Source organism: Lycium ferocissimum, unplaced genomic scaffold (assembly GCF_029784015.1).
Source record: "Lycium ferocissimum isolate CSIRO_LF1 unplaced genomic scaffold, AGI_CSIRO_Lferr_CH_V1 ctg383___fragment_2___debris, whole genome shotgun sequence".
Lineage (NCBI taxonomy): Eukaryota > Viridiplantae > Streptophyta > Magnoliopsida > Solanales > Solanaceae > Lycium > Lycium ferocissimum.
The window spans coordinates 1-22,345 of NW_026725505.1; the positions used below are offsets into that span (position 1 = coordinate 1).

The 22,345-nt window shown below is 39.0% G+C and overlaps 1 protein-coding gene across 1 annotated transcript; it reads left to right on the forward strand.

Annotated features, from left to right (window-relative positions):
• Positions 1-2,328: 2,328 nt before the first annotated feature.
• Positions 2,329-21,760, forward strand: LOC132044203 (actin-related protein 5-like). Its single transcript, XM_059434685.1, has 7 exons — positions 2,329-2,585; positions 2,655-2,725; positions 8,762-8,886; positions 9,530-9,574; positions 11,161-11,263; positions 11,545-11,654; positions 21,096-21,760. Exons 1-7 carry the CDS (start codon positions 2,485-2,487, stop codon positions 21,129-21,131), a joined length of 591 nt encoding a protein of 196 aa, XP_059290668.1. The 5' UTR covers positions 2,329-2,484; the 3' UTR covers positions 21,132-21,760.
• Positions 21,761-22,345: the final 585 nt, after the last annotated feature.

The window sequence follows — 22,345 nt, forward strand, 5'->3', positions numbered from 1 at the left end:
CTTTAACCAACTACTTTTTTATCCACTTAGACATTTGTCATAGTCTCTCTTCAATAGACTATTTTCAAGAATATTTATTAGAAAGGATTAATTTTATTTTGGTATTATAAATGAACAAGTAATTTGGACACACACACATATAATATTTTTCAAGAACGTGAAAAGTCAAGAGTGAACATTAAGAGTGAACAAGTAAAAGTGCATGGAGGAAATAAATGTGTCGGAGAATTAAAATTGAAGTGCATAGATTTATGGAATAAATATTAAGTACTATGACATATTAGAAATGTCCACGTGGGATTAAAAAATAGTTGGGTAAAGTGTACAAGTTATATAGCTTATGGTATAAGCATTCATTGCGTGTACAATTTATGAAGCTCATGCGAAGAAAATAAATATTCAGCAAAAACGTGAAAAGTCAAAAGTGAACAAGTAAAAGTGCACGGAAAAAATAAATGTGTCGGAGAATTAAAATAGAAGTGCACACGTGTACACATAAGAAGAGAATAAATATTCATTACTATAACATATATTCACGTGAGATTTATTAATTCTTAAAGAATGTGAAAAACCAACAGTGTACAATTTGTGAAGCTTTTGGTACAAGTTTGGGCAGCTGTGTTCGTACCCCCAAGTCACTTATATATATTAGAAACATGGGAAGAAAATAAATATTCAGCAAAAACGTGAAAAGTCAAAGTGAACAAGTAAAAGTGCACAGACGAAATAAATATGTGTCGGAGAATTAAAATAGAAGTGCACACGTGTATATACGAGAAGAGAATAAATATTTAGTACTATGACATATATCCACGTGGGATTTATTAATTCTTAAAGAATGTGAAAAGTCAAAAGTGAACATATTAAAGTGCACAGACGAAATAAATTTGTGTAGGATAATTAAAATTTGAAGTGCATACGTCTATACATGAGAAGAGAATAAATATTAAGTATTATGACATATGTCTACGTGAGATATAAAAATAGTTGGATAAAGTGTACAAGTTATATAGCTCATGGTACAGGCATTCATTGCATGCACAATTTGTGAAGCTCGTGGGAAGAAAATAAATATTCAGCAAAAAAATGAAAAGTCAAAAGTGAACAAGTAAAAGTGCACGGAGAAAATAAATATGTGTCGGAGAATTAAAATAGAAGTGCACTCCTGTATACATAAGAAGAGAGTAAATATTCAGTACTATGACATATATCCACGTGGGATTTATTAATCCTTAAAGAATATGAAAAGTCAAAAGTGAACATATTAAAGTCCACGGATGAAATAAATTTGTGTAGGAGAATTAAAATTGAATTGCATATGTCTATACATGAGAAGAGAATAAATATTCAGCTAGAATACAAGAAGTCAAAAGTGAATAAGTAAAAGTGCACGGAGGAAATAAATGTGTCGGAGAATTAAATTTGAAGTGCGTACGTCTATACATGAGAAGGAATAAATATCAAGTACTATAACATATGTCTACGTGGAATATAAAAATAGTTGGATAAAGTGTAAAAGTTATATAGCTCATGATACAAGCATTCATTGCGTGTACAATTTGTGACGCTTATTGTACAAGTGGGGGCAGCTGTGTTCGTACCCCCACCGCACTTATATATAATGAAATGAAAATAAATAGATAATAGAAATATAATATAATATAATATAATATAAAGTAGAATATAGTAGAAATAGATGGGTACAACATGGAATGCTTTATGTAAAATTTGTTAATGGAGTGTTGGTCCTCCTTTGGCACTTATATATAATAAAAAGTGAACAAGTAAAAGTGCACAGAGGAAATAAATATGTGTCGGAGAATTAAAATTGAAGTGCATATGTGTATGCATGAAAAGAAAATAAATATTCAGTACTATGACATATATCCACGTGAGATTTATTAATTTTTAAAGAACGTGAAAAGTCAAAAGTAAATAAGTAAAAGTGCACAGAGGAAATAAATTTATGTAAGAGAATTAAAATTGAACTGCATACGTCCATACATGAGAAGAGAATAAATATTCAGCAAGAACATGAAAAATCAAAAGTGAACAAGTAAAAGTGAAAGGAGGAAATAAATGTGTCGGACAATTAAAATTTAAGTGCATATGTCTATATATGAAAAGATAATAAATATTAAGTACTATGACATATGTCCAAGTAGGATTAAAAAATAGTTGGGTAAAATATACAAGTTATAAAACTTATGGTACAAGCATTCATTGCGTGTACAATTTGCAGAGCTTTTGGTACAACTTGGGTATGCTGTGTTCGTACCTGCAAGGCACCTATGCATATTAGAAGAAACAAACACCAAGTCCAATTAACGGGTGGCTTTCCAAATTGGCACGGAGGGAGTAAGTTTTTCAAGCGAAAAATAAAGAGAAAAGTAATGGGGTTTCATTGAAACTAGTACTGGTTAACAAATTTGTCCATTAAGGCGAGTGGACTACTTACTTAGGGCAGGGAGGAAGAAGAGAAGAATGCCGTTCATATCGCAAATAGAGAGGCAAACAGATTACAGTTCCTTCAACTCAAGTTGCCCTATTGTCATTGACAATGGCGCTTCCTATTTCCGTCTTGGGTATGTATGAATTCCTAAATTCTCTCTCTTTATTTGTATTTGGTCTCTCTAAGGTCTATTTCTTGACAGGTGGGCAGGTGAGAATGACCCTCGCATTATCTTCCGTAATATTGTTCAGAGGCCTCGCCACAAAACCACTGGTACTCATCTTTATTTATTCATTCAATATTTTCCTCCACTAACTAGGCATTTGCCCAGAGAAACCAAATATATTTTCACTTCAACTAAAACAAAGAATATTTGGTTGTTTTAATGTACTAAAAGTGAAAATAGGGTTTTAGGTGTTTTCTAAATTCCAAATATAATATCAAGTTGTATTTGGAATTTTCATGCCAAACGCTGATTTTCAAATAAAGTGAAAAAAATAATTCCGGGAAAAAGTGAATAATTCTCATTGCTAAACGGGTCCTAAGAAGCTTTAAGATTAAGTTAGCTAGTTGAGAAGAAGGGATTTGCATTTAGGGATGGCAATAGGGCGGGTTAGGGCAGGTTAGGGCGGGGCAAGCCTTGACCTGCTAAGATTTCGACCCGCCCCCGCCCTGCCCCTTACTGTTAGCTTTTTTCAAGGAAATTACCACCTTACCTTTGCCTCGCTAAGCCCTGCCTTGCCCCGCCCCGTTTATATTATCTTTCATTTTTCCTCTTTATTTTTCACTTCGAAGCATGACATATTTTCTTAAAAACAATTAGATGAATGATTAGTTCCTAAAATTGGATTTTTTTCTTTTGATCATTCAAATTTCAAAATAGAACTAGAATTTAAATATTTTAATATGTTTAGCATGAGAATACACAAAACCATCTTTAGTACAATTAAATAAGCTTGAAGGAATGTTTGAGTTAAAAAAAAATGATTTGTCTTAATTACTAAATACAAACTTGTGATGTAAGTATAAGCGGCAAGTAGTAGTATTTCACCTTTTTGTAGATGTCTTTTTAGTGATTTCTTCTAAATGAATATTGTTAATCGTAAGATCAGTTAATTAGGCGATCACTTTTGCGATAAATAGGAAAGGTTTTGTACAAGCTTAAACAAATAGAATAGTTCTATTACTGGGTTTACTTCATAAGTTTAGTTTTATAATAAAAAAAAATATTGATTTTAATTTATGCTAGAAGTCACATTTTAAAAAAATAAGAATTTAATAATAGAAATGAGAAATCTTACAAACTTCCAAGCAATCATGCTTATACTTTTAGTAATAAAGAACGACGCTTCAAAATGTGGATTCAAACTAAGGAACAAGAATAAAATAGTCATTTTTTACCCAACCCACTTATAACCCATTTCTTGCCCTACTCGCCCGCCCCTATTAAAAATTTTCAAAAATTAAATTTTGCCGCCCGCCCCGCCCCGCCCCGTTTATATGTTTCCCTGCCTTGCCCTATTATGACTTTGCCCTGTCCTGCCCCGCCCTGCCCTACCCTAATTGCCATCCCTATTTGCATTAACTGTTTTACTTCACAGTTGGTTTACCAGTTGTCCAAGTTAGTATTATCAACTGTTTGGCTTGCCTCTAAATTTCTATCTTCTTAAATGTTAATCCTGCGCCTTTTACTTTCTTTTGATAAGTGAAAGCAACATTCAGTGAAAAAAGAAATCTTTTTTCTGTTTCGGAGTGTACTTGACAGTCTGTATTCATGTACTGAGCTGATTGCTCAGATGGTCATTCAACTTTAGGTAATTGACCATCAAAGTCTTGTATCTTTTTTTGTCTTCTATAAAAGTCACTTGGCTTTACTTAATGAGATTCAATGGTCATCTTCACTAGAGTTTGTATTTTCTGGTGAGATTAAGTGACGTGACAAATTTTTTTTTTAAGAACAAATATTTAAACTAGTACTTAGTAAGAACTTGAACCAATTCAAGACCCAACTCAACCGTAAACTGACCCAAGACTTGACTCGGCCATAGTTTCGTTCACTATTCCATGTCTAGGATAAATTCTGAGGAGACCTCAACATTATGATTTTAGTTTTATTTGTTAGCTATCAATCGATATGAATAGTGTTAAATTTGAAAAATAAAAACAAACATGCTAAGATTACAAGACAATTACTATTGGAAGTTTCATGGAACACACTTCTGTTGTGCTGTTTATAGATTTGGATGCAAAAATTCAAACAATCTTCTTGATCAAGGAAAACGTGGGTCAACCTTGAAAGCTTCCACATAAGGCCATGGAAATTAAAGTAATTATACATGTACATGGAACCAATAACAATTACAACAAATGGGAAGGTGGTTATGGATTTAGATATTAAGAGAAGGAAGAAGAAGAGGGTCGTTTATGGTCAACCGAGGATTAGATAGGGAGGCCGGCCTGAGGCAACAACCCAGGAGATTGGGGAGAAGTTGGTGGCGACGGGGGCTTGGGGAAGTAGTGGGGACGCAGATAGAATGTGGGCTCGGACAGCTAACTGCATCAGGGAGGCAGGTAGAGAGGTGTTAGGGGTCGCGAAGGGTAACTCAGGTGGGCATAAGGGGGATTGGTGGTGGAACAGAGAGGTCCAACGAAAAGTGGAAGCCAAGAAGGCTGCGTATGTGGTGTTAGTGGAGAGCGTAGATGAGGAGGACAAGAGGAGGAATAGGGAGACATACAAGACAGCGAAGAAGAAAGCGAAGCTAGCGGTCACGACGGCTAAAACGACAGCTTTTGAGCACTTGTATGAAGAGCTCGCCGAGGCGAGAGAAAGGAGGGCCCGCGATCTGGACCAAGTGAAGTGCATCAAGGATGAGAATGGTGATGTGTTGGGAGAAGAGGCGCACATTAGACGGAGATGGCAAACATACTTCCACAAGCTCTTGAAGGAGACAGGGCTATAGTATTAGGGGAGTTAGAGCATTCTGAGAGTCGTAGGGATTTTGGGTATTGTAGGAGCATAAGGGCTGCGGAGGTCAAGGGAGCCATTTGGAAGATAAGGAGGGGAAGAGCGATCGGGCCAGACAAGATACCGGTGGATTTTTGGAAGGGCACAGGCGAGGTAGGTATGGAGTGGTTGACTGGGTTGTTCAATGTCATTTTGAGGACGGCTAAGGTGCCAGAAGAATGGAGGTAGAGTGCAATGGTTCCGTTGTACAAGAACAAGGGTGATATTCAGAGTTGTAATAACTATAGGGGTATCAAGCTACTAGGCCATACTATGAAAGTTTGGGAGAGAGTGGTTGAGATGAGGATGAGGTTGGGTGGGTTTATCTCTGAAAACCAATCTGGATTCATGCCGGGGCGATCAACTACAGAAGCTATTCACCGTGTATGGAGATTGTTGGAGTTGTATAGGGACAGAAAGAGAGACGTACACATGGTGTTCATTGACTTGGAAAAGGCGTATGATAAGGTCCCTAGAGAGATCCTTTGGAGCCTAAAGGTGTACCTGTGGTTTATATTAGGGCTATTAAGGACATGTATGATGGAGCCAAGACCTGGGTTAGAACAGTGGGGGGCGACTCAAAGCACTTCCCGGTCATGATGGGGTTGCACTTGGGATCAACCCTTAGTCCGTTCCTATTTGCCTTAGTGATGGATGAATTGACACGATATATTCAAGGGGAGGTGCCGTGGTGTATGTTATTCACAGATGACATAGTTCTGATTGACGAGTCACGTGATGGAGTTAATGATAGGCTGGAAGTTTGGTGACATACCCTGGAGTCGAAAGGTTTCAGGCTAAGCAGGACTAAGACAGAGTATCTAGAGTGTAAGTTTAGTGGCGTGACGCAAGACGCGGAGGTGGAAGTGAAGTTCGATGCACAAGTCATACCTAAGAAACATAGTTTCAAGTATCTTGGGTCCATAATCCAAGGAGACAGAGAGATTGAGGATGATGTTGCTCATTGTATTGGAGCGGGTGGGTGAAACGGAGGCTCGCATCCAGGGTACTATGCGATAAGAATGTGTCACCAAGACTTACAAGGTAAATTCTACAGAGTGGTGGTTAGACCGACTTTGTTGTATGGTGAGAATGTTGGCTAGTCAAGAACACTCACGTCCAGAAGATGAGTGTAGCGGAGATGAGGATGCTCAGGTGGATGTGTGGGTGTACTAGGATGGATATGGTTAGGAATGATGTTATACGGGACAAGGTGGAAGTGGCTTCTGTGGCGAACAAGATGAGGGAAGCGAGATTGCGATGGTTCGGGCATGTGAAGAGGTGAGTGGATGCGCCAGTAAGGAGGTGTGAGAGGTTGGCTATAACAAAAGTTAGGAGAGGTAGAGGTAGACCGAAGAAGAACTGGGGGAGGTGATTAGGCAATACATGACACAACTCCAGCTTAATGAGGACATGGCCCTAGATAGGAAAGTTTGGAGGTCGAGGATTAGGATAGTAGGTTAGTAGGTAGCTGAGTATTCTCCTTATTAGTAGTATTAGTTAATAATCGTGTAGATTCTTTTTCTCAAGGTGTACTACTATATGTCTCTTATTTTGCTTTTATCTTGCTACTTTGTTGTCATATTTTTGCTTGATATCATGCTTCTTTTTCCTTTTATCTTGCTTTGTTCTCTCGAGCCGAGGGTCTACCGGAAACAGCCTCCCTACCCCCAAAAGGTAGGGGTAAGGTCTGCGTACATCCTACCCTACCCAGACCCCACTTGTGGGAATACACTGGGTATGTTGTTGTTGTTGTTGTTGGGAAGCTAGTTACATTGACTTCTCAAATTTCACATAAAGAAACAACATTACATTCACTTAGTATTGATCAAAACAACATTCAACATATGAAATGTTGGAAGCCACCCTTGAACGAAAGTATGAGCACTTGGGCTTTTTTAGAATAAAAAAGGATTGGCTGGGTCAGCTATTAGGTTGATTTTGGGTTGGATTGGATTCTAAACTGGTTCAGATTCGTAATTAGTGTTTTAACTAGTTTTTGTTCTTAACTTTAAACTTGCTAAGTGCTCCAGCTCATATATGCATCCTTGATACTCCCTGGCATAACCCAGCTAAGTCCATATAGGGAGATAAACATGTTCCAAATATCTGCTGTTATTGTACAATGTAATAAAAGGTGTCTATTAGTTTCTATATTCTGCTGACAAATATAGCATCTATTAACTATGCAAATGGATCTTCCCATCATGTTGTCTTGAGTTAAAGTTGCTTCATTGAGTACAGTCCAATTGAAACAGGATGTGTATATTCTGTCCATTTGAATAATGGGAACATTAATAGGCTTAGTCATTAGGCTGATTATATTATCCTCTGTGATCGACCTCTCTTCCCCACATGAAGGATAGGATTGATACTAAAGGCTTGTTTGGTTAAATTAGCAAACTTTTACTGGTCGTTTAACTAATTGATCATCTTGGTGGTTGATTGAAAAATGATAACTCTTTTGGAAGCAATGTTGGGACCACTTTGGAAGGTGAGTTTACTGTAATCTCTAATCTGACAAGTGCTTAATTATCCATTTATGATTAAAAATATTCCATAATGAAGCACACAAGGTAAAGTTGCTACCATGTGACTAGGAGGTCACGGGTTCGAGCCGTGAAAACAACCTCTTGTAGAAATGCAAGGTAAGGCTGCGTACAATAGACCCTTGTGGTTCGGCCCTTCCCCGGACCCTGCGCATAGCGGGAGCTTAGTGCACCGGGCTGCCCTTTGCCAATGAAGCACACAAGGGTATGGCCTAAAGGTCAATGAAGTTGAAATGGACCAAAGGAGACCAGGGCTCAATTCCCTGTGGAAAAAAAACAGTTAGGTGATTTCTTCCCATTTGTATAAGTCTTGGTGGATAGAGTTACTCCATACTTGTGCCAATGGGAGGTAGCAAGCACTTGGTAGATTTGTCGAGGTGCGAGCGATCTGATCTGAACACTGTCTTATTAAAAAAAGTTCTATGACAATCAGATTGTAGTGAAGCTTGGTGAAGAAACGATCAAAATCACTTCTTACTAAACAACACCTTCTATGGACATTTTTAAATAGTCGAGGTGCGTGCAAGCTACCCTGGACACAACTATTTAAATAAAAAAAAAAAAAAAAAAAAAAAAAGAGTTTCCCATAATGAACAGTCTGTAGTGAAGTTTGGTCAAGCAATGATCAAAATTACTTCTTGCTAGACATCACCTACCATGAACATGTTTTAAGCAGTGAATGCGTATAATGCATCATCATCTCATTGGTGAATATTGGCTTCAATGTTTTGTTATCTTTACCTTATCATATTGCAGGTGAAACAGTAACAGTTGTGGGTGATCACAATCCTGCACTTCTGAAGTACTTTGATTGCACACGTTCAGGACCTCGTTCAGCATTTGAGAACAATGTTGTTTATCAGTTTGAGCTAATGGAATATGTAAGGCTTTTGTATTTGGTAGGGATAGTTTTTGGGTAAATGGTTTTGTTGAGTTTGTAAACTTGAACATGAAATTTGTGATATCAGTAAATTTTATTGCCAATGGGACAACCCCCTCCCCCCAAAACAAAGAAAGAAAGATCAAACTATCTACCAGAAGATGAAGCTAGCAGGAGAGCTGACAATTTATGTAGTCTTTAGGTCTAACTACTGTGTTCTATGACCCATTCCTATTTTCAAGAGACAATACCCTCTCTGGATATTAACTGTAACCTCTTTGGGATGTAAGGCCAAGGGGCCAAGGCAAATTCATGATGTTATTTTAGAGTGCCAAGACAGTGCAATCTGACTAAAATATTGATGCGCTGGCCGATTGTAGTGCAAAGCTTCTCAATAATGATTCATTTTCCAACTTTTGGCTGGCACTGATGCCATACATGGCACTCTTGGTGTAAACGATAGTTGGATGCATATATTTGGTTTATGTGATGCTATGTTGCTAACCGCTGACCTATAAAACAAATGATGGTTACGGATTAGCTTGTTTTTCTACTTACTCTTATTTGCATTAATCAGGTTACCATTATGTTTTTTTATTTCCTTAAAAATGTACTCATGGCACCATTATGTTTCCTGTATATAGATCCTGGACTTTGGGTTTGATCGGTTAGGTGCTGATCAGTCACAGGTATGCTTGCTTTCATCCAACTGTTTCTCAGGATGATTGATGGATCTGATGTAATTACATTCAGCTTGGTTTATTTAGAATCTCTTGGTTCTTACTGTTTCGAATGAAGCTTTGAAATCATTGTTGTGGCCTTTGACTATTGCTTCTCTTTGATATAAACTGTCTATGTTGGTCTTTGATGATACTTGACAATTGTCAAATTATTTTCTCTCTTTCTTTTTTTTTAATCTTTTATTTTTTCCTCAGAGTTTTATCCAACCGTAGTTTCTAGGAAGCGTTTACAGGATGCAAATTGATATGCTTACGCAGAAAAGAAATAGAAGAGACATGGACTAAGCAAGCATCATATAAGGTCCTTATAGTTTTACATATATATCTGAATAAAAAAAAGACTAAATATTAACATTACAATTGGCAGACAAATATTTATGGTAATGATTGTCTGACCTTAATGATATCAATATAATCAGTTTACACTCTCCGATATTATCCTCTTTTATCATCTCTCTCTCTATTTTTTTTTCCTTTTGCAAGAGATTCCGTGTCAATTTATCTGCTCCATATCTAGGTTTTTGAAGTCATGGCCTTAAACAATTGGGCGGTTTGCAATTGCAAATATGTAAATGAAGAGATGCACTTCAGTTTGCACACCTTTGTTTCTCACAAGGCGTACATATTATAGCATATATGCACAGAGATACCACAACTCAAGCTATTTGGCCTACAATCTATTTTTTCACTTCCAAACTGATTTTTATGGCATAGGTAATGGTGCATAGCATGTATATTTGGGTTTCAGTGGGTCATGTGAGGGACAGTCAGAGAGCTGCTAGTCTAAGATTAGGATAGCGTGGGACTTGACTACTCTGGCACTTATGCGGACGATATAGTGAAAGAGGAATAGAAGTGTGTAAGGGTGTTGAGAATTCTTTTGTACACAAACAAAAGCTATTTTTTTACGTTGTGAAGTTTTGGAGCACATATGATATTCCAGTCAGCATCAGTGTTGTCAAAAGTGAAAAGCGCAAAAAGGCTCTAAGGTCAGCTGGGGCTTTAAGCGCAAAGCGCAAATAAAGCGTGGGATTTAATGAAAAAAGGCGCAATGGTGCAAAATACAAATCTATATATGTTTGGTCCAAGACTAATAATATAAGCATGAATAACAGTCATATGGACAAAGGAATTGTACAAATATTAGGATAAAGTGAAAAATGAATTATCTAGTGTCACCCCTTCAAGAGAGGCTCATTGGCAAGGAAAAGTATGTCTTAGAGCCATTAGCTTTGTGTAGACTTTGTGTAGAATTCTCTAAGTATACATCCGCAGTTTCCCTATCTTATCAGTAGAACCATTAGCTTTATTGTAGAACAAAATAAGTTGGACTGGCAAAGCTAAGATGTTTAAAATATGGTGAAAGGAAAACCTCACATTTTTTTTGCCCCTTTGCTTCAAACGTATCATGTCCATGTTATTTTGTGCATTCCATGTTATTTTGTGCATTTACTTTCTGCTGCATGTATCCTGTTATTCAACTTCAGCTTGCAGTCCCTTAAAGCAGTTCTTATTTTAAATCGGTGGCAGGGCAGATTGACCATCCTATCTTAATTACTGAATGTGCTTGCAATCCAGTTCAATCTCGTGGCAAAATGGCTGAGCTTCTCTTTGAGTCATATGGAGTTCCTTCAGTAGGTATGAACACCCATATCAGTTGTCCAGGGATGTTTTGCATTGCTCTGGATTTTTGTTCATAAAGTCGTATGGCGTACTGGCAGTCATGTCATCTATTTTATCAGCCTAAAGATTGCTTTGTTTTATCATGATCTTGTTGAAAGTTCTTTCATGGATGACAATAGTTACTTGGTTCACTTCTCACCAAACAACAGTTCGTGGATTTGATAATTAAGAACATAACTTCCGGTGGCATTTATGTGAACTTCTTGCTCACAATAGACATTTTTCCTGTGTTGCAGCATTCGGTGTAGATGCTGCATTCAGCTATAAATACAACCAACAGCTTGGAATTTGTAATGATACAGGCCTTGCAATCAGCTCTGGATTTAACACATCTCATGTCATCCCGGTATGCTTTAGAGGCCTAACATGCAGCTGTAATGAATTGGCATGGTAGTAGCGTAATTGCATGATACATTTGATGTAAGGTTAAAAATACATTGTGCCTTATCAATTTAGAAAGGTAAAAAGAAATTATGAGTAGTGCTGAGGTTGTGACCATCTCATAAAAAAGCTTAAGCTATTAGAGAGAGAACACGCTTTTATTTACTGAGTTGTATCTTCAACACACATGCAGGCTTATTCCCTTTTAATGAGTCAAGCACATGAATTTTTTGATAATGAACGACGGCGAGATGTTAAGAAATAGACCTTGAGCATAGCACGATCCTAGTATCTCACGTAGGATCTAGAAACTGAATTACGCTACTCACTGAAAAGGAGATTTCAAATTATCAGGTTGTAACCTTGATAATTCGATTTCGCAACTACTCCACTGTATCTCCCAAACGAAGTAGTTAGAACTAGGGGTGTCAAATGGGCGGGTTGGGTTGAATTTAGACTATTCAAAATGGGCAGAGTTAATAAATGTACCGATTAATAAGGTTACTTGGGCTGAGATGAGCTAAACAATGGGTCATATCCCGATCCGCCCAACCATTAGCATGTTTTAATTTCTTTGTTTCATTGTCAAACAAAACAAGTACTCCGTCTGTCCCAATTTATATGATACACTTTCGTTTTTAGTCTGTCCCAAGAAGAATGATACATTTCCTTGTTTGGCAACAATTTAACTTTAAACTTTACCTTTTACGCTTTACGAGATGATCTATAACCACACAAATATCTTTGGCTTATTTTAGGCCACAAGATTCAAAAGTCTTCTTTATTTCTTAAACTCCGTGCCCAGTCAAACTATATCACATAAATTGGGACGGAGGGAGTAATTTTTTTCTCTTTATTATGGCTATGTATAACATATCAAACAAAAAGTCTTTTTAAAAATATTTTGTCAAGGTTTCTTATGGATCAATTTAGGCTATATATGTAGCCCAAATTAGCCAACTTTGAGATGGCTTGAATTGGGCGGGTCGAAATGGCTGAGCTAATAAACAGGTGGGGCGGGTAATTGACCTGCCCAAACTTGGACGGATTGAGAGGTTCACGTCTTCATGGGCTAATTTTGCCACCCCTAGTTAGAACCTACAAGTAAGGGTTCCAAAGTAATCATGGGACTCGAGTTTTCGAATCTCGTATATTTTTTTTTTTTTGAGATTGGTAACAGTTACACTATATATCCACAGGTATACTACATCCAAATGTGTAGTCCCCCTTCAAAAAGTTACATCTTACAGCTTGTTCCTTACATGATCTTCCTTTTACAGTAAGTCCAAAACACCAAGAATATCTTCTGTTTGCACTAAAACTACCTGTTTGCACCAAAAGTAAAAAAGACTTAAACAATTCATCTTGAACTTCTGTAGACCACACTGTTTGCTCTCAAAGCACCTGTGATTCCTTCCATTCCACACAGTCCACCATATGCATGATGGGACAATCTTCTATCTCTCCTCCTTTTTTGTTGCATTTCCATCCCTATTCCAACGGTTTAGAATCCCTTTAATGTTCCCAGGTTTCACCCACTTGATCTTCCTTAGGCTGATGAACATCTTCCATAGTTGTTCTGTCCATTTGCAGTGTAAAAAGAGATGGTTGATTGTCTCATTTTGTTCCCCACATAAGAAACACCTTGAGCATAGATGGAAACCTCTTTTGTTCAAGTTGTCATGAGTCAGCACTGCTTCTTTTGCCAAAAGCCAGTTGAAACAGTTCACTTTGTATGGAACTTTTGTCCTCCAGATCATCTTCCAGGGCCAGTCATCCTCCTGCATAGTTGAGGTGTTCAAATCCCTATATGCTGAATTAACTGAGAAAATTCCTTTGCTGTCCTTCTGCCACTCTATTGTGTCTCTTTCTCCTGTCAAGTTGTTGAAAGTGGCCATTGTATTATGAAATGCTGCTATCGTCTCTATCTCCCAATCATTCAAGTTTCTTCTCAGATTCAAGTTCCATCCCTGTCCAGTCCATATCTCAGCAACAGTAGCTTGCTGCAATTGACGAAGAACAAATAGATCAGGGTACAACTGTTTCAGGGTTGTACTATTAATCCACTTATCATTCCATCATGAAACCTTTAACCCATTCCCAACCTTACATCTGATCCTTGCTAGCATAATAGGCCACAAGTTCCTGATAGCTCTCCAAACAGTGCAGCTGTATGGTATAGTTACCATGTTTGTTGTCCAGTTCTCTTCCATTCCATATTTAGCATTGATGACATCTTTCCGGAGTATGCTCTCTTCTGTAGCAAATTTCCATAACCATTTCATCATTAGGCTTTGGTTCTGGATCTTCATGTCTCTAATACCCACTCCTCCTGCCTTCTTGCTAATTGTCAATTCTTCCCACTGTATCTTTTTCTTGTCTTCAATGCCTTGCCAGAGAAGTTCCTTCTAAGTTTGTCAATCCTTTTAATCACATTAACAGGTGTTGGAAAGATGGACATCATGTAAGATGGTAAAGCATCTAGCACACTGTTGACCATAGTCAGTCTACCCCCAAGAGAAAGGTACTGACTTTTCCAGTTAGACAGTCTTTTCTCACATTTCTCTAAAACCCCATTCCATATCCTTTTGGATTTGCTTTTAGCTCCCAAAGGCATGCCCAAATATATGGTTGGGAGCTCCCCCACTTTGCCTCCAAGCTTCTCAGCTAGGCTCTCCAGTTCTGGCACCTCATTTATAGGATAGATGAAACTTTTCCCCCAATTGATGTGTATTCCAGAAACTGCTTCAAAAATTATGAAAATAACCCTTAGCATTATCATTTTCCTCTGCATCACAAAATACTAAGGTGTCATCTGCATACTGTAAATGTGTGATCTCTAAATTGTTTCCATCTCCCACCTGGAATCCCCTTATTTATCCTCTCTCCTGTGCTGTGTTTAACATGTTGCTCATCCCTTCCATTGCAAGAATGAATAGAAAAGGGGATAAAGGATCCCCCGTCTCAATCCCCTTTCAGAAGGAAAGAAACCACAGGGAGTTCTGTTGACCAACTGAGAATTTTACGGTGCTGATGCACTGTTTAATCCATCTAGTACCAAAGCCCATCTGCTCCAGCATCTTGATCAGGAAGCTCCAGTTCAAATGATCATAGGCTTTTTGGATGTCAAGTTTGCATAGAATGCCTGGTTTTTTACTTCTCTGCCTGGAATCCACATACTCATTAGCTATAATAATTGCATCCATAATCTGTCTCCCTTTTATGAAAGCCATTTGCTGTCTATCCACCAGTTTGTGGATAACCTTTTTCAGTCTCTCTACTAGTAGCTTGGCAATGATTTTGTATACTCCACCTATTAAGCTAATAGGTCTGAAGTCATTGAGTTCTATTGCCCCAACCTTCTTTGGAATTAGTGCCACAAAAGTAGCATTCAAACTCCTTTCAAAATAGCCATCTGCATGAAAGTTCTGAATAACTGCTACTAGGTTAGTCCTGATGATTTCCCAACATTGAGTAAAGAAAGCCATTGTATACCCATCTGGACCTGGTGCCTTGTCTCCTGCACATGCTTTAATGGAATCCAATATCTCTTGAGCTTCAAAAGGTGCCATAAGGTAAGTGTTGTCATCTTCCTCTTTCCTGGGACAGTTTCTCATATCTAATTGAGGCCTCCAATTCTCTGTCTCTGTGTAAATCTTCTCATAGTAGGCTACTATCTCATTCTTCACTTTTATAGGATCTTCCACAACTTCACCATCTACTCTCAGCTTATCTATTGTGTTTACTCTGCGGTGGGCATTAGCAATTTTATGAAAAAAGCTAATGTTTCTGTCCCCCTCTTTTAGCCAGATTGCCCTGGATCTCTGCCTCCATGCAATCTCTGCTTCTATGCAATTTCTTCATGTCTGGCTATTTCTTCAAATTCCAACTTCTGTGCCATTCTAGATGCTATTTCTCCCTCCTCCAGAATTCTGTCCTCCTGTATCTCATCCAGAACAGCCAATTGAGCAAGCACTATTTGTTTCTGGATCTTCAAGTTTCCTCGAGCTGTTTTGCACCATTCCTTCAGTTTATCCTTACGAGCTTTCAACTTTGTCACCAAAATATAGTCAGGTTTGCCAATGAAAGTGAAGGATTCCCACCAGTTTTTTACTCTTTCATTGAAACCTTCTGTTTGCAGCCACCAATTCTCAAACTTGAAATATGAACTGGTTTTCTCCCATTCCCCACATTGTAACATCAATGGGGAGTGATCAGAAGTTACCCTGTGAAGTCTAGTCTGCTTGATGTTTCTGAAACTGGCATCCCATTCTTCTGATATGAGAAATCTATTAATCTTGCTGCAATAGTATGCCTGGCTCCCTTTTTCCATGTGGACTTTCCTCCTGTTAAGTCCAAATCCACCAGCTCCATGTCTATAATAAACTCAGAGAAGTCAGTCATTGCTTTGTTGATTCTCCTGCAATTCTTCTTCTCTGACGGGAATCTAACTGTATTAAAATCCCCACACAGGACCCAGGGACCTGGAATCAGTCCCCTTGCTGCTCCCACTTCTCCCCAAGTTTCCTCTCTTTCCTATCTGTCATTAGGAGCATACACCCGTCATTTGCCAACTGAAATCTTGATTTTTCCCAATGAAACTGCATGAAACTGAGTACATTCCCACACTACTGATCACACCTTCCCATACCCTTTTATCACACATTATGACTATACCACCTCTGGTCCCACTTGCTTCTAATGGCACATAACTGACCCACTTCCCCAAACTTCCTTAACTATATCTATGATTTCCCCCTCCACATTTGTTTCCTGTAAACAAACTACATCTGCTCTCCAGCTTTGTAAACAATCCCTGATCATACCCCTCTTCTTGCTACAGTTTAAACCCCTTACGTTCCAAGATATTATATTTAACTTCATTGATTGTTGATTGCCAGATATCCCCCCTGCTCCTAGTACCATTGCTCATAAATTTAGTATCTATTTCTAATCCCTTCAATTCATTCATCCCCTTCCTCTTTGTGGTTGACTGCTCCCCCTTGTTCTCCTTCTTATTGTTGTTAATTTTCAAAAATAACTCTCTGGCCTTCTCTTCACACCCTCTGAAGTTTGCTCCAAACTCTGTACTGAGTCTGGTAATGTGCTGTTTAACCCATTCTGGAGTACTGACTTGCTTGGTAATTTCTTCCTCTGAAAGTTGGATTCTCAAAGGAACAATATCTTCTGCAATCTCTTCTGTGATTTCTTCTTGTGTGCTGAGTTATAAGCTTACTGTTTCTCTTGCTTCCACCTGTAGCTTGCCCCTCCTAGTGATCAATTTGAATGGGTTGGGTCTCTTTTTCCCCATCTCTGCTTCTCAGATTCTGGAACATGTTGTGCGTGGTAAGCTTAGAAATATTTGCCTGTATTTCTATGCTTACCATGTCTTGAAATTGGGCTTCAGGGGTTAATTGATTTAAATGATGGTGGACGACTGCAAATGGGTCCACTAAATCTCGGCCCAATCTGTCAATTCTTTTAATTTGGCCTGCCACCGCCTCTAAAGGCCCTTTCCCTTTTTCCTCCAGCCCACGTGTCCAAATATTTAAAATTTCCCGACTACTCGATGTACCCACGTGGGATCCCCTTTTATATGCTGATTCTGCCAGTGTATACGACCTCTGTCCTTTATTATCCACTACCTCTGTCCTTTATTATCCACTGGACAAAAGACCTTCTCTGTTCTCTTTCCTTCGATAGCTCTGACCGTCACCGGAATCTCGCACCATATTGGGATGGTGTATGAGAAACCGTCGCTGGACACCTCGATAACCCTCGGAACTTCCTCCCCATCCCCTTTCACCTTGATACGAGCCCAATGAAGATGGTTCTTGAGCTCAGTTTCCTCCTCTGTTTCCAGATACCCCCCACACTTGTCTCCTATTTGCTTGAAGATTTCGTATGACCACATGCTCAGAGGAAGCCCAAGAATTCTGACCCACAACCAGTCTCTTTTACTCTCTGCTGGCCAGCATCCCGTCGTCGGTTTCCACCAATCAATTTTCAATTTCATCTTTTTCCAGTCCCATTCTCCGGTCATAATGTGTTCCGCTACTTTTCTTGATAGGAGTTCGAAGAGAAAATGGCCATCATTCATCGCGAAGACATTAAGACCGAACGCCGTCTTCCATATGTTGCTTGACCATCTTCTTACGTCGTTCAGCGTAATAGCCTTTTGTGAAGAGTTCTGGAACTTCCCAACAATACACCTGTTTAGCAGATCTTTCTCAGAGATTGGATTTCCCCCAGCTATCTTTATGTTATTATCCTTGGACTGAATCTGCGCCTTTTTTGTGTTTTCCGTCGTCCATCTGTTGCCGATGGTGACTTGTTTGAAGGATGCACCCAACTGTTTCGTAGCGGTCTCTGTTGCTTCTGGACTTGCACTGGCTCATATATGAACTTAGCAATCTTATGTGCTATGTTCCCCCATCCTTCTTTGTATGTGGTCTCCGGTGTAATGATTACTGATTTGTTTTGTCCTTGAATGGCAATGAAACTTATGTATCTACCACTCTCATTGTATTTAAGAGTGCAGAAAAATTCTGAAAAATGATCCTTCAGATTCCATCTCCTGACTACCTTCCCCTGTACTTTGGATGCTTCAATAAATACTGATATCAACCACTTTAAGACTTTAATGCTAATTTTCAATCTTCTCATTAAATTCCTGCTCTGTTGCACCCATTCGTACCATGTTTCTACACCAGAATTGCATTTAATAATATTATAAGACTTAAAACCTGCATTGTAAAATTTACTACTGTCCCCCAATGCAGAAGAACCGACCATGGTGGCCAGAAAAAGACCCCCAGAAAAGGCAATAAATTTGAAATTACACTAAAAGCTCACTGGCCTCGAAAATCGTGCCTGGGAGCATTTTCTCTCTCTTTAAAAATGATCAGGAAAAGTCTGTATTATCAACTTCTAAAAAGAGACAAGGAATCTCATATATTTGGAACCACAAAAACGTCAAAATAAAGCGACATAATGTTGGATTGAAGAGAGTTCCAACCAAGAATAAACAAATTACCACCAAAAAATAGCCGAAAAGGTTGTTCAGGAAGTATATTCCAGAAAATAGTATCAGGTTTGCCGGAAATACTCCTCGGTAGACGGCTAGAGAGCTGCTTGCTGTTTGAAACTGGCCAGAGAATCAACAAAAATTCTGCAAACTAAACGGATGCAATGGCTACAAGTTACCCCCAGACTGACGGAAATCCGCAGAGAAGTCGTCGGAGAAGAGAGATCTGGCCGAAAACAAGTCTGGAACGCCGGAACCCTACACCCGGTGGTCAGAATATTGTAGGAATTTAGATGGGTGGCCTCAAAATAGACCGGGAAACCCTAAGGAGTAAAAAAAGCGGCTTGAAAATTATAAATGCAGGAAACTGGAGTGAAAGGTTTATGTATTATTTGATGAGCCTCCAACGGAGTTTATATACAACTGAAATAAACCAATTATCCTAAACTAACGGAAGAGATTAGCAGTAGCCAATACACAACTATGCCTGAAATAACTGAGGAAGCCTAATCCTAAACAAACGTGACTAGTGAGTAGTAGAACAACAGTGCAGTAAAATAGTAATTCTAGAAGTAGTAAAACACTATTTCTTATGCGCTATTACCCCCCCCCCCCCCTTCCCCTCCTCCTCCTCAAGTTAGGTGTGAAGTGACAACACCTAACTTGGGAAGCATTCTTTGAAAAGCTGGCTTGGACAATGGTTTGGTGAGCGGATTTGCAAGTTGATCAGCAGAGTGGACATGTGATACTTGGACCAATTCACCGCAGACTTGGTTATGAACAAAGTGTAGATCAACCTTAAGGTGCTTCATTTTGGTGTGATGTACTGGATTCTCAACAATGTAAGTGACTCCAAGGTTATCACAAAGTATTATAGGAGCAGCAGAAAGCGACACATGAAGATCTTTAAGCAAGTGAGTAACCCAGTTCGTTTCAGACAAGGCAGAAGCAACCGCACGATACTCAGCCTCAGTAGAGGAGCGGGAGACAGTAGTTTGCTTACGAGAACACCAGGAGATAGGCGTCGTGCCTAGATAAACAATGTAACCAGAGATCGAGCGACGATCATTTTTGTCACCTGCCCATTTAGCATCAGCATAGGCATAGAGAGCAGTTGATTTCTGTGGGGAAATACGAATACCATGCTGGGATGTTTCTTTAAGGTATCGAAGGATATGCTTAACTGCCTTCCAGTGAAGCACAGAGGGAGAGGTGTTGAACTGAGTAAGCTTGTTTACCGAATATGTGATGTCAGGTCGGGTAAACGAAAGGTACCGAAGCTTACCAAGAACACTCCTGTATTCTTTGCCATTAGTTTTAGGTGCTCTGTCATCAACCAGTAGTTGCTCGGACATGCTCATAGGTGACTGAATACCTTTGCAGTCTTGCATCTGAGTGTCATGTAGAATCTCCTGTATGTACTTGGATTTACTGAGAAATAATCCATCAACATCCCTGTGTACTTCAATGCCCAAGAAATAGTGTAATAAACCAAGATACTTAAGAGAATTTTTTTTTTGAAAGAGAGGTAATGACATGTTTAATGACTGTTTCATTACTGCCCGTGACTATGAGGTCATCCACGTAGATCAAAATGTAAACAGTAACCCCCGTATTGTGAAGAACAAAAAGAGAATTATCACACTCAGACATCCTGAATCCCATTCGAATCAAAGAATCAGTGACTGCATCATACCAGGCCTTAGGAGCTTGTCGGAGTCCGTAAATTGCCTTTTTGAGATGGCAGACATAGTTGGGATGATTCAGATTTTCATAGCCAGGAGGTTGGGACACTTACACGTCCTCATGAATCATCCCCTGAAGAAAAGCATTGTTGACATCTATCTGATGTAGAATGATCTGACTGTGGGTAGTTCCCCTGTGCGGCACGAAGTGAACACGTATCTTGGTGTGTATCTCGCATTAACGGAATAGCGGGGGGCAACTGAGTGGTATTTATATCAAGCCTATTTTCCTGTGGATATGAAATACTAGAATTATTCTGATTTAAAATATTTTCCCATTGTAACGATGAAAAATTCTGTTTTAAATGAGAAAATATACTTTCAAATGGAAAAATATCTTCTAAAAATTTTACATCCCGTGAAAGAAAATTTTTGGAACTTGTGGGGTCAAAACACTGATGGGAATGATGAATGATGGAGAAACCTAGATAGACACAAGGTTTGGAGTACGGTTCTAATTTATTTTGGGCATATGGTCGAAGCCAGGGGTAGCACAAACAACCAAACGTACGAAGAGATTCATAAGCTGTTTTTTCCTTGAAAAGAACTTCAAATGGTCACTTGTTATTAGGGTCACTTGTTATTAAGTGTGTTAGTGGGTAGACGGTTTATGAGATATGTTGCATGATGGCAGGCAAATGTCCAAAAATTGGATGGTAAAGCAGCTTGATGAAGTAGTGTTTTGGCGGTCTCGATAAGGTGACGATGGCATCTTTCCGCCACGGAAACCCTTTGAGGTGTATGGGGGAGAAACAAGATGTTGTATGCCATTGGAATGGAGGTAGGGTTCTAGTGTTTGATATTCACCTCCACCATCCGTGTAGTGAGCGTTTTTTTGTCAAAATGTTTTTCAAGCACAGGATGCAGGTTTTGAAAAATTTGTTGAACCTCATTTTTGTTTTTCATTGTGTATAACCAGATGTACATACTATAGTGATCAACAAAAATACAGTAGTTCTCTTTTTATCAATTGAGAGCACCGGATATGGCCCCCACAAATCACTATAAATTGTTTTTAATGGAAAGTTGCTGGAGAATGTGTTTGAATAAAATGGAAATCTGTGGGCTTTATTGCAGCAACAAGAATTACAATAAGTAAATTTGTCTTTCGAGGAATAAGAAAGACTGGAATTATTTAGAACTGAAAATAAAACTCGAGAATGGGGCTGACCCAATCTTCGATGCCACAAATGTAAGGAAGGGCCGGTAACAGCTACGTTGATGGTTGGGCGAGACAGTAACGGCCGTTCGTAGAGTCCTTTATTCAGGCCGCACAGAAGAGGTGTTCCCGTAGTCAGATCCTTCACAAGGAAGTTAAAAGGAAAAAAATTCTATTGAGGTTAAAAGGAAAAAAATTCTATTGAGGTTAAAAGGAAAAAAATTCTATTGAGGTTAGGTTCTCTTTGCAAAATTGAGAAACTGAAAGAAGCTTGCGCTTGATAGCTGGAGCACATAAAATAGTAGAGAGTTTGAAGGCATTATTTGATGCATATAAATGAGTAGTACCAGTTTGAGTAATTGGAATCACATTACTGTTACCCATTGTCACTTCCTCGATCCCTTTGAAGTCTTGAACATTGTGAAGAGAGTTGGTGTCAGAGGTAATGTGGTGAGAGGCGCCTGAATCAACAATCCAGGGGTCATTTGGTGGTGTTTGTGCAACAAAGTTTGCTTTTGCTTCAAAGTGGTTATGGGACCGGGAGCGGCAAACATTTGCTGTATGTCCAAAGCGGTCGCAGAGTTGGCAGCAGACTCGTGGGGGTTGGGCAAGTTGGTTTGGGTATTTGCGCCACGGAGGATCGGTGTTCTGACTGGACTGCCTGTTTGGTGTACGCCAGTTGTTATTTTTGGGTGGGCGGCGATTGTTGCACTGAGTTGGTGGAG

Excerpts from the sequence above, each read along its gene's own strand:
- LOC132044203 (XM_059434685.1), top strand. The coding sequence starts at position 2,485 with ATGCCGTTCATATCGCAAATAGAGAGGCAAACAGATTACAGTTCCTTC. Across the intron at positions 2,726-8,761 it reads GCCTCGCCACAAAACCACTG|GTGAAACAGTAACAGTTGTG; the intron begins GTACTCATCTTT and ends ATCATATTGCAG. Across the intron at positions 11,655-21,095 it reads ACACATCTCATGTCATCCCG|GCAAATGTCCAAAAATTGGA; the intron begins GTATGCTTTAGA and ends GCATGATGGCAG.